General features: G+C 44.2%; 3 protein-coding genes across 3 annotated transcripts; 2 read left to right on the top strand and 1 right to left on the bottom strand.

Annotated features, from left to right (window-relative positions):
• Positions 1-6,323: 6,323 nt before the first annotated feature.
• Positions 6,324-8,103, top strand: BDR25DRAFT_391542 (uncharacterized protein; the record flags this gene model as incomplete). The annotated part of the gene is made up of 6 exons (XM_033698156.1): positions 6,324-6,430; positions 6,494-6,533; positions 6,561-6,589; positions 6,740-7,844; positions 7,885-7,911; positions 7,980-8,103. 6 exons carry the CDS (start codon positions 6,324-6,326, stop codon positions 8,004-8,006), a joined length of 1,335 nt encoding a protein of 444 aa, XP_033552259.1. The 3' UTR covers positions 8,007-8,103.
• BDR25DRAFT_254353 (transcription elongation factor Spt6) lies at positions 8,104-13,024 on the bottom strand. Its single transcript, XM_033686292.1, has 5 exons — positions 12,711-13,024; positions 12,472-12,648; positions 9,950-12,421; positions 8,708-9,899; positions 8,104-8,641 (listed from the first exon to the last, which is right to left on the bottom strand). The coding sequence occupies exons 1-5, from the start codon at positions 12,870-12,872 to the stop codon at positions 8,373-8,375; spliced, it is 4,272 nt and encodes a 1,423-aa protein (XP_033552260.1). The 5' UTR covers positions 12,873-13,024; the 3' UTR covers positions 8,104-8,372.
• A 536-nt stretch (positions 13,025-13,560) lies between these two features.
• BDR25DRAFT_279468 (dual specificity mitogen-activated protein kinase) lies at positions 13,561-16,008 on the top strand. The gene is made up of 4 exons (XM_033687755.1): positions 13,561-14,256; positions 14,315-14,472; positions 14,531-15,062; positions 15,114-16,008. The coding sequence occupies exons 1-4, from the start codon at positions 13,972-13,974 to the stop codon at positions 15,507-15,509; spliced, it is 1,371 nt and encodes a 456-aa protein (XP_033552261.1). The 5' UTR covers positions 13,561-13,971; the 3' UTR covers positions 15,510-16,008.
• The last annotated feature ends 704 nt before the right edge of the window (positions 16,009-16,712 follow it).

Consider the following 16,712-nt stretch of genomic DNA (forward strand, 5'->3'; position numbering starts at 1 on the left):
AGGGGGTGTTAGTTGGTCGCCTTCTGTGCGAGCGACTAATTAAGGGGGGGGTGTTAACAAGGCGGGCTGCTGATAAGGAGCCTCCTCTATGTGGCTACGCACGCAGTAGGTTTCTAATTGTGCGGCCTGTATTGTCTCCTCTGCGTGGCTACGCACGCAGTAGGTGAGTGGTTGCACAGCCTGTGTTAACAGGAGGCTCTAGGGCGCACAAAGGCTTAGCAGTAAGCCCTCTCTGCGTAGCTACGCATGCAGCAGGTTGCTAATCTTGTCTTTGTGCAATTAGTTAATCTAGGGGCGCGCATAAGGCTTGCTCACCCCTCTCTGTGTGGCTACGCACATAGTAGATGTAAGCTTCTTTGTACCTTCTCTGCGTAGCTACGCACGCGGTAGGTGTAAGCTTCTTGTACAGTAGCAGTTTTATTAATCCTTATAAATCTATTTATTAAGGACAATATCCTCTGCGTAGCTACGCACGCAGTAAATAGTCTATTAATAAACTAATTAGTGTTAGTTAACTTAGGTTTAATTAAACAAACATATACCTAAGGGGCGTACTAAGAGGTAAGTAGGCAAAGATCTTTTTGTTATTAACTACTACTCTTTCTCTTTATACAAAGAAAGAGGGCTCTTAAGTACACATAGCCCCTAACGCACAGGCTAGATAGCTAACGTTTCAGGCAACCTAATTTAGCCGTACGCGTGTACGGACACAGCTGTACTTACGTACGGACAAAAACTAAGATATTTTACTAGTAACTGCCCTATCCCTAGAGTACAAGAAATAAAGGTAGAGCAGTAAGATTTTAAAAAAAAATTTATAGACATAAATAATTTTAATCTAAATGCCTTCTAAATAGGAAATAGTAACACCTAAGAAAACTCTTTATTCTAAGCTTAAGTAAGTATAATCTATTAAACATTAATCTGTTACACTTATTTAAAGAAAAACACTTCTAAGTCTTTACTATTTTATATTTAAAAGGCATTAGAGTCTGTTTAAATCCTTTAGTTAATACTAGTGCTTATAGTTTCTTATTTATTAACTTACTAACTACTAAGTTATTATTCTAATGCCTTTATGTTCCTATTTAACGCTTACTATTTAAAGTTATAGTTAAGGGCTTTTAAGATTAGATCTAAGTCCCTATCTACTAGTATATCTGCCTACATATGTAAATTAATAAGAGAAGCATCTAAAACTGCCTTTTTATTATTATAGACCTTAGCTTCTAGAATTATATTATTAGCATTAAATAGTTATGTTGTTTTAAACTCTATTTAGATATAGAGAGGAATTAGATTATATAGCCTAGTAAATATCTGCCTACCTATAAACCTTTGCTGCCCTTGCTTATGCAATTAACTTAGCCTACGCGTGACAAAGAAGTAGAGCTAGATATTAAACAACGCAACGCACTATAGAAAAAGGACTAATTTTAGTAGTTATACAGCCTAACAATCTATTACATTAAGGGTTTACTAAGGCTACTAAAATTATATAGATCTTTTATTGTCTACAGTCTAAAGACACTTAAATTATTCTTCTACCTATTTATTAAGAAGTCTAGAATAGGTCTAAAGGAGGTTTATTTAGCTACTATTACTTTAATTTTAGCAAATGCTTTTTATTTTAACATAAAAAGAAAAAAGAACAAGTTCTTTTTAACTTTTATTTATAAAATTAAGTAGTTAATTAAAAACAAGTAAGCTTTATAGTTAAACACTAAACATAAAACTAAAGTATTAGTAAACCTTTAATTACTATCTAAATACTATTAGTACTAAGATGTATTTAGCCACACAGCAGCTTACTAGCTACTAGTACATTGTCTATATAACTACAAGATTGTCTTTATAGAGCCTCTCCCTAACAGTTACAGTCTGTTGTACAAACAGAACCTTAAGAAGCTAGAGGCAATAAAGAAATATATTATAGATAATCTAAAATATAGCTTTATTAAGTAAAGTTAAAGCCCTTTTATATCTTTTATCTTTTATGTATAGAAACTAAATAGTAACTTATGTATCTACATTAATTACTGCAAACTTAACACTTTTACCTACAAGGATGTGTATCTAATACTGCGCATAGATAAACTCCTGTTAAGACCTACTAAGGTAGCAATTTTTACTAAGTTTAATATTCACGCAGCCTTTAATAAGATTAGGATAGATTTAAGCTTTAAGAAGTGTACTACTTTTTAGACATAATATAGAACTTATAAGTGTAAAGTCTTGCTTTTTAAATTATGCAATAGTCTAGTAACTTACTAGCGCTATATAAACAACATATTAATTAACTATTTAAATAATTTTTATATTGCTTATCTTAATAACATCTTTATTTACTTTAAAGATAAGGCAACTTATATTCTCTATGTTAAGAAAGTCTTAGAAAGGCTCTAGTAAGCAGAATTATAGGTAGAGATTAAAAAAAGTAAATTTTATGTTACTTAAATAAAGTATCTTAGCTATATACTTTTAAATAAAGAACTAGAGGTTAACTTAGAGAAAGTAAAAGTGCTACGCAACTAGTAGGCACCTACTACTATAATAGGTGTGAAATCTTTCCTAAGCTTTACTAGATTTTATTAGCAATTTATTTTAAAATTTTTTTATGTAGTAAAACTAATTATTACGCTTTAAAGCCTTACTACCTTTTTTATATAAACTTTAGAGTGTAACATAGCTTTTAAAAAGCTAAAGTCTACACTACTAAGTATACTTACACTTTACTATTTTAACTTTATGTTATAAACTAAAATTAAAACTAACACTTTTAATAGGGTAGTAGTAAGAGTTCTTTTTTAGAAACAAGCAGATAGAAATTAGTGCCTAGTATTGTTCTATAGCAAGGTCCTATCTAGTTTAGAGCTAAACTAGGAGATACATAATAAAAAGCTATTTGTAATTATTACTATGTTTAAATAATAAAGGGCTAAGCTTACATCTATAGCAATAAGCACCTTAGTATATACTAATTATTATTTATTAAAGTACTTTATAATAATAAAGGTGCTAAATGCTTATTAGGTCTGTTAGGCTAAAAAGTTAGCTTAGTATTGCTTCTAAATTAAGTACACCTTTAGTAAGAACAACACTAGGGCAGACATTCTTAGTTATTGCAAATAAGATATAGAAAATTTAAGAGTAGCTTAAACTAATAATAAGTTAAGGGTCCTACTAAGACTGCACTAACTACACCCCTAAATTAACTCTAAACTAGCCTAGTACTACATTACTTAAATAATAACTTAAGTAGCTACACTAAATGTTATAGAAGAACTAAACTAAGTTATGTTTTTAGATTTTTTAAAATTAATTAACATATTACTTTAAAAGAATTAAGCCTTTTTTATGTAAAAGTAAAAACTCCTACTCTGCTATTATTAGATAGGAAATAGACTACTCCTTTATGCTAACTGCTTATGTGTGCTAGCAGACTTATTGCTGTGTACCTAACTTATCTAAAAAGTCTATAACTAAGTATCTTTAGCACATTCTAGTGCTACTAAGACCTATTAGTTACTAGCCTAAAAGTACTACTAGAAAGGTATAGAGGCTACTTATAAATAATATGTACAGAATTACCTTCTTTGTTATAAGGCTTATCTAAAACAGAACTAAACTCTAGGCTTTATCTACCCTCTACTAATTCCTGCTTAACTAATGCAGCACTTATGCATTAACTTTAAGGAGTTTTCTAAAGACAAGTTTAGATATAATTAGATTATAGTTATAATTAATTACTTATCTAAATAAGCTATTTTTATCCCTTGCTATAAAATAATTAACGCCTAGAAAATAGCTACTTTATTTATTTAATAAGTGTACTATTTTAGCTACACACCTAAAACTATTATTTTTAATTAAGGACTTTAGTTTGTATCTAGTTTTTAGTCTAAATTTTATTAAATTTTAGGCGTAAAAGTTAAGCTCTCTACTGCTTATTATAAAAAAACAGATAGCTAAATAGAGATTATAAATAAGTATATTAACTAAAGACTAAAGCCTTTTATATTTTTTTACTAAGATAACTAGAGTTTTTTACTACTCCTAATTAATTAGGCTTAGATAACTTTGCCTTATATAATAATTAAAATGTTTTTATATTAAGTTTTATACAAATCTAAACTATGTTAAAGCTAGGACTAGAAACATTCTACAGAACCTATTACAGCTACAGATAAGCTAAATTATAAGGATGCCTTAGCATTAGCAACCTACATGCATGCAGCCTAGGAGTTAGCTAAGACCTATATAGAAAAAGCCTAGGATTAGATGTAAACTATAGTTAACTGCTACTGCTAGCTAGTTAACTAAGAGGTTAGTAACATAGTCTACTTAGACACTAAGAACTTTGCTGTTTAAAAACCTAGCTAAAAACTATCTAAATAATAAAAAAGCCTTTTTAAGGTACTTAAATAAGTTAGAAACTTATACTACTTAAAGCTACTTTTAAAGTTAAAGATATATAACATCTTTGCACTAAATATACTTTGTAAAGACCTTTAAAATCTACTTTTAAAACAAAAACCTCTAAAACCCCTTAGAATTACTATTAATAAAGTAGAGGAGTAAGAAGTAGAGGAAATACTTACTAGTAAGCTTTACTAGAAAATGCTTAAGTACTAGGTAAAATAAGTAAAACACAACTCTAATCTAGTCTAGTATAAGGCTTTAAATTTTATAGGTTCCCCCTATAAATTAAAAGCTTTTTATAATAAGCATCTAAATTAGCTAGGACCTTTAAAGGCCTTATAAAAGTAGATTAAGGCTTTTAAAGCTAGTATAGAAGGTATAAATTACTTAGTAAATAATAAGGTATAGAAGTAAGAAGTTAGATTATATTTTTACATAATATTATTACAACTCTATAGACATGTTGCTTAGGAGGTCTAACAGCAAGCTGTTAGACACCTCTAGACTCTCCTCTTCCTCCTCCTCTGCCCTTCTTCCTCTTCTCCCTCCCCTCTAGACTCCCCCTAAACTCCCTCTGCCTTGTCCTTAGCCGCCTAAAAGCGCTGCAATGTCTGCCTAAAGGTCAGACACTAGAGCCTCTAGGGCTAAAACCTAACAGAGCAGCTTAGTGTTTTAGTAGAATAAGGCCACCTAAACACTAGCTGTAGGAAGACTAGCTTCTTAACTCTTTATAACCTATGCTACTTATACTAGGTTTTAAGCAGACTTTAAAATAGCTTTAAAAGCTCTTTTTTTATCTACTTTACTCTTTATGTTTTAGGCTGCTGCCTATAGCTTAAGATAGCTCTAAAGGACTAAAAATTTCTTCTTGTAATATAAGAGGACCTACGCGTGTGTTAGTAAACTATACTCTAGCAGTATTAAACTATATTTATATAAAGTTGCATTTTTTATTGCGTAAGGTGTAATATTTACATTTTTTTAATTTAAAAAACTAATAGGAAAACTTAACCTAAAGGCTGTAAGTAAGGGTGTAGGCAGCCTAAAAGCAGATAACTTAAAACGCCTCTAAAGAGGCTCTAGAAGGGGGGCAGAGCAGCATAGTAATTTTCTTTAATGCTATAATTAGTTAGCAGACTAAGCTATAAGATGTTAGGTGCACAATAATACCTATAAAGTAAAGATTTAGATAATAGCTAAAAAAGAAACTAATAACATTAACTAAACTATATAAGTAAGGTAAGTAAACACTTATTACTATAAATAATAAATTTGCTATATTAATAATAACTACACTACTAGTTACTACTAAACAAAAACATTATAATAAAGGCATTATATTAGTATTAGGTTTTTAGTCTATTTTTTAGTAATAGAAAATTTTAGTTAAGATAGTTATACTTATTATATCTTATCTAAATTAGTTTTAAATTAGTTCTAAATATTTTCTACACACTGCAGATAGGGACTATTAGCCTATAGAGGGGGGGGTAGTGTAACAATTCTACAAATTGTTCCATCTCGGGTCGCTTAGATCCTATCCGAAGGGTCCCCGTATCGGCCCCGACCATGACTTGACCTAGTCCCCTGCAGTTACCCCTATTCCTGCATGTATTTAGTCGCACCTTGCCCCTGTAGCTAGCTTGGTAGTTTTCTGATATCCTACGTACAAGGCCTATAGGTGTTATTGGTATTCCCAGGTCTCTGAGTCCCCACGCACTCCCATATGCCTCTGAGTGGATTCATACCGCATTCGGACCCATTGTCTTGCCTGCGCCGTTACACATAGTAGAGGAAGTTTAGAACTATAATATTACCTAAAAAATTATAAAAGTCTCTTAGATAGCTAGAGAGAGAAAGCCTTTCTTACACCCTTATTAGCTAGAGAGTGTAAGGCCGAGATGGCGCTTACGTGCGACGGGTATATATACTATTCTGCACCCGAAAATCAACTGTTAGGTGATTATTCGTACCTTTTGGTTGTATTGGCGGAGTGGTGCGGAGCCCCGTCCTTACAGAGAGAAAGGGCTTGCGCCACTAAGGCTACTAGCAGGGGCTTGCCCCTGTCGAGGCTCATGCCCACAATGACACAAAGTCCTATTTGGCAAGGTGTGCCGGTCACCCCGGGTCCCACATAGACCTCGGGATTCCGGGAACTGAAGATACAGTAATACAACATGTCAGCCTTTAAAGCTTCCTTGCTGGTGCGAGTAAGACGTCCTTCTCCTCTCTTTAAAACTTGGCTTGACCCTTGATATTCTTATTCATTGAAACCCCCCTAACCAACCTTCTCCCTGACCCTACCTCATCTACCTAGAACCATCGCGCGGACGAGACGAACAATGGCGACCGCAACACCAAAACGCTCGCCCATCTTCGAGGCGCTGGCAGCGAAACTCTCCTCTGGCCCAGCCCAGAAACTCGAAGATGCATTCTACAACCCCCGGCCGCAATCTTATTGGTACCACGACGGTACAACATGGGTCGAAGCAACATCATCCCCACCTCCCACAATAACCTCCTCTTTCAACCCCACAAAAATCCGCCTCATATCATGGAATATCGACATCCTAGTCCCTTTCAGTGTGGAGCGCATGTCCGCCGCTCTAAATTACCTCTCATCCCTCGTTTCCCAGACCCCGGCCTCTACCCCCATTGTAATCTACCTCCAGGAAATGGGACAATCAGATCTAAGCCAGATACGCGATACGCGCTGGGTACAGGAGAAGTTCTATATAACCGAGTACGACGAGCGTAATTGGTTGAGTCCGTTGTGCGGCACGACCATGCTGGTGGATCGGCGGTTGAGGGTTCAGAATGTGTTTCGTGTGCCTTGGATTAGCAAGTTTGAGCGGGATGGACTATTTGTTGACATTGGTCTCATCCCACTTTCTCCCTCCGGCTCCCCCTCCGCCAGCGCTGGGGAAGAAACCCCCAAGCCGAATGCCCTCAGGTTATGCAACTGCCACCTCGAATCCCTAATCGCTGACCCTCCAATCCGCCCGCTCCAACTCTCGGCCGCGGCAACCTATCTCCGTGAAGACGGTATCAGCGCTGCACTACTAGCCGGTGACCTTAACGCCATCCAACCCTTCGACCACACACTACATTCCTCCAATGGGCTCAAAGACGCGTATCTCGAGCTCGGCGGCGTGGAAGACAGCGACGACGGGTATACCTGGGGTTATCAAATTCCCGAATATCTGAAAGGTAAATTCGGTTGTAGTCGAATGGACAAGATTTTATTCCGTGGAGAGGTTAAAGCGGAGACGTTTGAGCGGATTGGAATGGGCGTAATGGTGGCTGAGGAGAAGAGGGAGGAAGTTAGGGAGGCGGGGGAGCTGGAGTGGGTTACCGATCATTATGGGGTCATGGGGGATTTTTCACTTGAGGAGTGGAGGTTGTTGGGTGTGGGTGCGGGTGTGGGGGATGGGGATGGAAATGGGGAGGGGAGGGTCTCAGCGAAACTTTCGTGAGACGGATATGTTGGTATTCCCGTGGATGGAACATGCTATAGTCTAATCTGTCTTAGAGCAAAACTCTGCACACCCCTATAGCGCCCCGTTATTCTAGCAAGGCACTGAATTGATTCAATCTAACCGAATCATAGTCAATAATCTCGGATAACAAACTATTGCAGTGTTGATAGGCATAATTGATACCAAGTTAGATACTACACATACAGCCACTGATCAATGATCTATTCCAATCTAGCAAAACCTAAGGTCGCTACCAATCCTTTTTTTTCCTAAAAGGCGCAGGAATCCCAATCCGTTTTCATAGCTATGTGAAATAAGCCAGCCACCCATTCAATCAATCAACCCCGGAAATTAAACCATTACCAATACAAAGACAGATATCTCTGGATCTGGAATTATCTGCCACACTAATCGTTCTCCAATCCACTCACCATATTCCTTCCTCACACTAACCATTCACATCATCTACACTTACCGCCTGGCCGGCGGCCTCGCAGCTCCCATCGGATTCTTCGAACCAAAAAGCAGTTTGAACCCATTTTTCAACGCCGTCATATCCGGATACTGATGGCCCTGGAGCTCGAAAGCGTTGGGTATGACTTTGACTGGCCAAGCTCCCGGTTTCGCTGCAAAGCCTGCGCGGTAGCAGAGCCAGAAGTAGCCGGGGTATTTGGGCATGACGCAGAAGGCGTACATAAAGCGTTTAGGATTCGCTTCGGTGTAGGTTTTAAGCCATTGTTCTGTGGTAGGTGTTGTTAGTTCTGTTTTGGTTGATAGGGGGGCTGGGACAAGGGAGGGGTGCTTACCAGTTGTCTCTTTGCTGCCTTTCTGGAACCGCTCATCTCGCATCATCTCAGCGATTTTCTTGGCCATGGCTTCGACATGGTTGACGATGAGTTCGTCGAGATCAGAGTACGTGTGCTTTCCGACACGGAGTTGCTTGCCGAGCGAATATTCGTTTGCTTTGCCCAGTTCCAAGACATCGATGTGCTGATATGAATTGTCGGCGACCTTCCAAGTTACAGCAAGATGATCGAGGCCCTTGGAAGACGGTCGAATAACAACCTCACCAGGGTCTTTCGTGCCAAGATACTCCTCAGCTTGGGCAGAGTTAAAGGAGAAGAACAAGGGATGATTGACAACACGGTGAGGCCGGCCAGATGCAACCTCCTTCTCCCTCTCTGCTGCCTTCTTGTCTTCGGCTTCCTGCTTCTCATCCCACTCGCCAGGTATACGGTCGAACTCTTTTCGAGCGGGCTGGCGAATCAGATCCTCGCGGAAAGAGAGCTGAGCTGTCAGAGCTTTGCGGTTGAGGTACATGACTCTAGACCGAACGACTTGATGAGGTTGATAAACATGGCGAGGCTCCATGCCATTACTACCCACACCTTCTGGAAACTCAGACTCGGAAACACCCCCCTCGATACCACACTCAAGCCTGACTTCGATATGGTCGGGGAAAGTCCGCTTGATTGTGACTGGTATGACCATTCCCTCAGTCAGGGACTCCTTGGTTTCACCCGTCAACATAGTGAAGATTTCATCTGACGACATCAGTGAGAACATCTGTCGAATCTCCTCGAACGGTTCCGCCAATTCTGCACGAATAGTTTCCAGGGTGGCTCGCTTGCGGTTACCAAGCTTCTTCTCAATCTCAGAGGCATAGTCTTCCAGAATCAGATCCTGGATCTTGTCGGTAGCGTCTTCTCGAACCATCCTGCGGATCACAGCGCTTGGACCGCCTTCGTCAACTTCTTGCTTAATATCTTCCTCGTCCATCTCCATAGCATCAGCGACCATTTTCCGAGCAAGATCGTAATCTTCTGGATGCACTCGGGTATTGTCCAAGTAGTCTGATGCTTCTTCGCTGGAGTCAAAGTTGAGATAGAGAAAACTTGCACAGTTCTGGAAAACCTTGGGACCCATTGCTGCTTTTAGTTCGCGATTATCCTGTTCCGAAATACCAATCAAGTCGAAGCGCGACAAGATTTCGTCACCCTGATGCAATTGGTAAGCAATTTAGTAGATGGAGACAATTTTTTACTCACGTTCGCTTGAATGGCTTTAACAAGCTTATCAGCTTTTCGAGGTCCAAGACCGCAAATGTACGGCAAGAGTTTCGATAGATACGGATCGTCGTAGGCTTCTGGAAGGTTGATGCCAACCAGGTTGACCATATCTACCATTGCAGTCTCCAGACGCTCCAAGAGCTTGTCCTGTGGGATGAGAATCTGATTCTGGACGAACGGGATCGACACAATATCCTTGCCCAGAGAGACGTACTCCGCAAGAGGATTTTGTAGGTATCTGGCCAATGCGACGCAGTATCGAGTAAGAACGGGAAGTTTGGGGTATTCGGCTGCTGCGCGAAGGCTGGTATAGTAAAGACGCGCGACTTCATCGTTAACCATAATGACCTCGAGTGGATCATTCTTCTCGATGCCATCATCTGGATCCTCGTAGAGGGGTCCTGACAGATGGTACGAGCTAATGATTTCTTGGACATCCTTGTACAGCTTTCGCGTCTCCACGGAGAATCCGCTGATACCGATCACATCCGGTTTACGGCGGCGGCAAACACTCACAAACGCCTCAACGTCTTTGCCGTCAGGAATGTCCCTCTCGCGGTTGCCAAGTCGGAACTCGACGAGCTTGCCATTCTCCAGCACTCGACCGTCGTTCTCGACGTAGGCCCAGACGATGGCATCACCTCGACCCCCTTTACCATTCGACAGCGTGATGACATTGGGAGTGGATCCAACATCTGCGCCCTTTGGCTTATACGGAGCTTGGTCAAGCTTGTTGTAGTAGTTCTCGCGCGCACGACTGGCGAGCTCCTTTTCGCATTCTGCTCTCAAGTTTTCCTTGACGCCAGTGGCAATGATCAACTCCAGTTTCGCCAAGGCGGCGTCAAGAACTTCCTGGCGGAGAGCATTCCAAGCATCGGCAGATTCGCTCACGTTGTCGGAAACAATATGCCCCTGGAGCTTCTTCCTGAAATCTTCTGAATCGCCCATCGATATCTTGACGTTGATTAACCCCTCTTCTTCAGCTTTCAGCATTTTCAGGAAAAGGTCTGGACGGCCGCTAAGGTCGAGAAACGTCTGCCGACGAAGGTACTTGAATTCGTAATAAGGGTGATCATCCGTAATTTTACGAAGGCCTTTGTCCGTTCGGATACAGTCGATTGACGCCGTCTGGTAGAAATGGCCCCTGAGGACTCTTCTAAACCGAGGGCTCATGACTAGCTCCTGGACGTACATGGCCTTCGCCGCCCTCAGTACTTGTGTCCCGGTTGAATATTCAGGAGGATCAATAAGGTCTTCCGCGAGCTCATCGGGTTTCTTGTCCGGGTCATCGAGGAATCCAGGTCCAATGGAACCTTCAGCCTTTTTGGCAAAGTCATCCGGTCTGATACCAATTGCTTGCACCAAGCTGTAGGCACTGCTAGCCCGTATTCTATCGTAAAATGTTCTCGCGTTCTGAGCACGTTTCTGGATACCATTGCTTTCAGATTCCATAAGACGAAGATCTTTCATCTCAGAGGAGTATTGGAAGTGCAGGTAATCTTGAAGTTCTTGGACCTCCTCGATTGTGACTGCCCTGTGGACGAGATCTTCGATGACTCTATCAATTATGCTGATGTCGACGCTCTTGAGGTTGTCGTAGTTCTTTTGAAGCGCATCGCGCTTCTCGGTGAGCGCTCGAAATCTCAGATCCAGGTCGAAAACTTCCCAGAGATCATTCTGGTTCAGCAATCGCTCTGGTCGAGCGTCAAGAGGCGGTTGCGTAACGTTGTCGGGGTCGTCGTATGAATCGGAAGGAGCATGGATCAGGTAATCTTTGCGATGGTTGAAGATGAAAGGGACTTCGTAGTCCTCGATGTTCAGGAACTCGAGCACCTTTCGAACGGCCTTTTGGAATGGCTTTTGGAAGTACCCGGGGAGCGGTTTCTTGGGCCAGAGGAGCTGAGTGATCCATGCGGCTTCTTCACTCAGATGAAGTTCCATTTCATCAGCAGAGAGCTCTAGGTCCTTGAAAGGTTTTCTCGCTAATTGCACGCGCTCTGGAGTGTCGGTTTCGCGGATGACATTATCCTCATCCGTTAGCATGCGGTCGGTAAGCTGCGAGGGCTCAAAGACGTCCTGAAGTTGCAGCTCGCGGCCTTCACCGGTCTCTTCCTCTTCCTGTGCATCTTGCATCTCGAGGGCCCAGTCGTAATCTGTGCCGTCACCGAAAGCGGCTCTGTAGTCTTCCTCTGCGCCTTCATCCAGGCCCGCGGCTTGTAAGTTCTGGGTGATGAGACCGACCCCGGGCTGTGCGATCTCACGATCATCCTCGATATCATCTTCAAACTGGTCCTCTTCGATGAAGTCGGCGAACTCATCGAAACCCCGACCCCCGCGCCGGCCGTCATCGACGTCTTCAGCAGCTTCGTCGTCATCAGAAAAAATATCGTCAATGCCGCGGGCTCGAGGGGGTCGTTCTTTGTGGCCGCGCTTCAGACGCTTGTACTTGGACTGGGGCCGGGTCAGCTTGTAGGCTGACATATTGTGCAGAATGCTCTCACCTGAGTTGACTCTCGCGGTTCATAGTCGACTCCAATCAAGTCCAAATCCTCTTCATCGAGCGCTTCATCAGAGCGATCCCGATTCTTCCGCTTCTTCTTCTTCTTGCGCGAAACCCGGTCCTCCTCTTCCTCCCCTCCTTCGTCTTCGTCTTCGTCGATGATAAAGCCTTCGCGCACCTAGGCAGCCGTCAGCGACAACAACAACGACAATGACAACGGACAATCGCAGGCCCACTTACAGCCTTCAGCGCATCTTCATCGTCCTCCTCGTCCTCTTCGCTGGAGTCGTCGAGGCCGTTCATGCCATTTGTGTTCTTGTGGCGGGTTTCGCCGGTCTCCTCATCATAGTCCTCGTCATCTTCCTCGCTACCGAGCTCAGCGATGGTGTCAATAAGAGACATGTCGCGGTTGGTTGGAGACACAGGGGGGACCGGGGGTTTGAGGGTGGAGATATGTGGGAGGGTCAAAGGGAGAAGCCTGCGGCTGGAGAGGAAAGCAGCGGCGGAGAAACGTGCGACACGAGCCCACAGGATTGGTGGTGAGGGCACGACGGGGGCAGGTGAAAGTACTTGGAGTGGATCAAAGAGAAGGTCGTAAATTCCCAGATGAGTAACATCTTAGTCATGTATGTTCACCAGCCACATCTCTGAGGCGCACCCTTCCAGGACTCGCTTCCAACTGGGGCCAGGCTAGCGCGCATCCAAGCGTAATCCGGAAATAGCCCAATCGCACCGCCTGCATCGACACCCAAGATGCAGATCCAGACCGGATGAGCAAAAAGGAAGTGAATGTATGCTTGCGTGTCGAGGTGCTCTGCGCTGCTGGATGGGTGCGCCCGTCATTGAAGGCCTGGGGATTGGGCGGGAGCAGCCGTCCTGGCCATACGCTAGAGGACAAAACGTGAAGCAGAGAGCGAAGGTCATGCCAGTCTGAAACCCTCCTGAATAAAGACAATAGCAGCCGTCTCCTATAACAATCGCTCCTGTGTCCGTTGTCTCTTCGCCCCACGACACGGCAAGACCAAGTATCCTCTTCTGCGGACCTCGTAAAAGCTCGTCGACGCCGCCGGATCCTGCAGCCCTCTCCCCACTAGCACCCCCCCCCCCGCTCCCTCGACTCCACGGCCCTGCATCCACGGCTCCATCTACTACCACGACCGCCCAGCGACCGGCCTGTCTGCCGCATATATTGATAGCTGCTAGATCGGGCTTCTATATCTCTGTCGCCTTGCGTGCTTGCTCCAGCATCTATCCCGAAAGAGTTCATCCAATAGACGCTGTGGCCCTCTGCGACTATTTTCGTCCTGATTGGCGAAACACGGCGGTCGCATCTTCGGGCTGCAAACTCGAACCCGGGGGAGAAGCTGCTCTGACCTTCTCTCGAATACACCAGCGCCCATTCCGACGCCGGTGACTCTCCGCACGGCCACGCTCGCTGTCAAGTAATCGCTGTTGCCGCCCCCTCAGTCACAGCACACGGCCCCTGCTCCCATACTTCACCATGGCCGAATCCGCATTTAAGACGAAGACGATGAAGAGGAAGAATGTGAAGGGTCTGGCTCTGAGCGCACCCCCCAAGGCTCCCGTACCCTCTGCCGGCGACGCACAAATACCTGGGGCTCTCGGAAACGACGAGGGGCGCGCTGACACACTTGAGATTGGCGTGGAGTTCCGGCTGGACCTCAAGGCAGAAGACTTAATAGTTCTGCGCGAGCTTGGCTCCGGAAATGGCGGGACCGTGAGCAAGGTGCAACATGCTGCTACCAAGGTCATAATGGCGAGAAAGGTGAATGCCATGGACGTGCTGCGACTCTACCCAGGACGATATGCTGATGGGATTCCAGATCATTCACGTAGAGGCAAAGAACGAGGTGCGGAAGCGCATCGTGCGTGAGCTGCGTATTATGCACGACTGCAACTCCGACTACATCGTGGCGTTTTACGGGGCCTTCCAGAATGACACCGGAGACGTGATAATGTGCATGGAGTACATGGACGTGGGGTAAGTCTGAGCTTCTACCACATCCACCTCCGCGTAGACTAACGCAATTCGCCTACAGTTCGCTCGATTGGGTATCGAAAACCTTTGGTCCAGTTCGTGTCGATGTCCTGGGCAAGATCGCAGAAGCCGTTCTTGGCGGCCTGTCGTATCTCTATCAGACCCACCGCATTATGCACCGAGATCTCAAGCCCTCCAATATCCTAGTCAACTCAAAGGGCCAGATAAAATTGTGCGACTTTGGGGTTTCCAGCGAATTGGAGGGCTCTATTGCCGAGACCTTTGTTGGGACAGGAACATATATGGCCCCAGAGCGAATACAGGGTTCTCCATATACGGTCAAGTCGGACGTCTGGAGTGTCGGTCTCACTCTGATGGAGCTTGCAATCGGCAAGTTCCCTTTCAACAACAGCGACAATGATGGTGATGAGCCAGGAGGTCCGCAAGGTATCCTGGATCTTCTTCAACAGATTGTTCTGGAGCCGGCGCCGAAGCTACCCAAGAGCGATGCGTTCCCTTCCATTCTGGAGGATATGATTGCGAAGTGTTTGTTGAAAGACCCAACCGATCGGCCAACTCCAAAGGAACTCTACGTAAGCTTCAAGCCCCACAAATGCACGGCCCTAGTATTAACAGTCTTCCAGGAGCACGACCCATTCTTGCTTGCTGCCAAACGTACTCCAGTCGATCTTGAGGCTTGGGCCATCAGCATGTTAGAACACAACAAGCGCAAGTCACATCTCGCTCCAAGTGCACCTTCGCCAGCAGTCCGCGAGAAGCTCCGCGAACGATCTCCCCCAAAGAATGTAGAACGAACACCAACAAACATTGATTCCAAATATGCCGATACAAACGGTTCGGGTGCCGCTCCAGCTCGACCAGCATATCCAATCCGAACCTCAAGCGCATCAAGCGGACAAAACATCATGGCTCTTCCAATCAGACCCGCGCCACCACCATCCGCCGGTTCTCCTCAAGTGAGGGTCCCGCCTAACGGAGGCCTGCCAGCCGCACCAAGGAGGTGGAATAGCGAAGTATGAGCAGAGATCATCTGGAGATTTTTTGTAAAGTGAGCTCGGTCATATTAATGGGGCATCTCCGCTATAACTCTCCATCTCCGCGTGTCGTCCGCATGTCGTTTGTGCTATCTTGGGTTATCCTGTACATGAAGAAAGTTGGACAAAATGAATGGAATGGTAGGCATAGTACAGTACCCGGATCTTTTTATTACCCCGTGCGTTCGCTTCTTTGGCGGATTTTCCTGACGATTCTTGCATTCTACGGCGCACACCCTGATTCCGAGCGTCTTGGGGCCTGGCGCCTCGAACGCGGACGTTGGTTTAGGAAGAGGCGGTGAGGATTTTAAGCTGCGTGTACGCTGTTTGAGCATTGAAACGGGCATTCGGGAAGGTTTGTAGTTAGTAGAAGGGTGCCATATTTTAATCATCTTGGAGTGAACCGCTGATCTGTGAACGCTTTGCCTTCTATCGGTCCTTCCAAAACTACCCTTGTATCTAATTCGAGCAACGGGCACCTTTGAAAGGTTCGGATCTGCTGTGTTTCAGAGATCGAGTCATAGTTGTACTCTAATTTCAAGACCACAGAGAATCCTAGGGATGCTCTCTACAAGGCAGGAGCGCCGTGCACATGCTTAAGCACTTGCCTCGGAGAAGCCGCTCGTCCGTTCCTTCGGAGAGTCGGCCTTCAGGAGAGCAAGTCTGCATCAATCTGCAACACCTCGTCTCCCATGCACCCCGCAAATTTTGCAGCCGCACGACACCACGACTTCTCTCCCCTCCCCCTCCCCCCCAAGACGGCTCCCGCGGACCGGAACTCGATCAAAGCTTGTTTCGACGCTTAGAGGCACCAAGACCCGGGGACTTTCACATGCCAAACATCCTTGACAACCTTCCAAACTCAGCAACCTCACCGGGTTCATGCTCACGCGCACATCTGACCTGCATGTTTAAGGCTCTCTACTCGCGATCTTCTTCATTTTTCCTTCCAGTAAGAGACCAAAGCTGAATGCCTAGCGCTGTCGATGCTAGAGAAATCCCTCTTTGGTTCTCTGAAGTGCGATCGTGTGATACAATGCAATGGTTGTGGTACGTTTATGTGGTCGTGGTATTGATGCGCGAGAAGGGAAATATATTGGCTTAGGTAGTGGGTGTTGGTAGGTGTGGTACGAATCGGTCTGCTAGTTGCACAGGATTTTCTTTTATATATACTTTCCTTTACTTTCG

This window comes from Lindgomyces ingoldianus (assembly GCF_010093535.1).
Source record: "Lindgomyces ingoldianus strain ATCC 200398 unplaced genomic scaffold BDR25scaffold_5, whole genome shotgun sequence".
Classification (NCBI taxonomy): domain Eukaryota; kingdom Fungi; phylum Ascomycota; class Dothideomycetes; order Pleosporales; family Lindgomycetaceae; genus Lindgomyces; species Lindgomyces ingoldianus.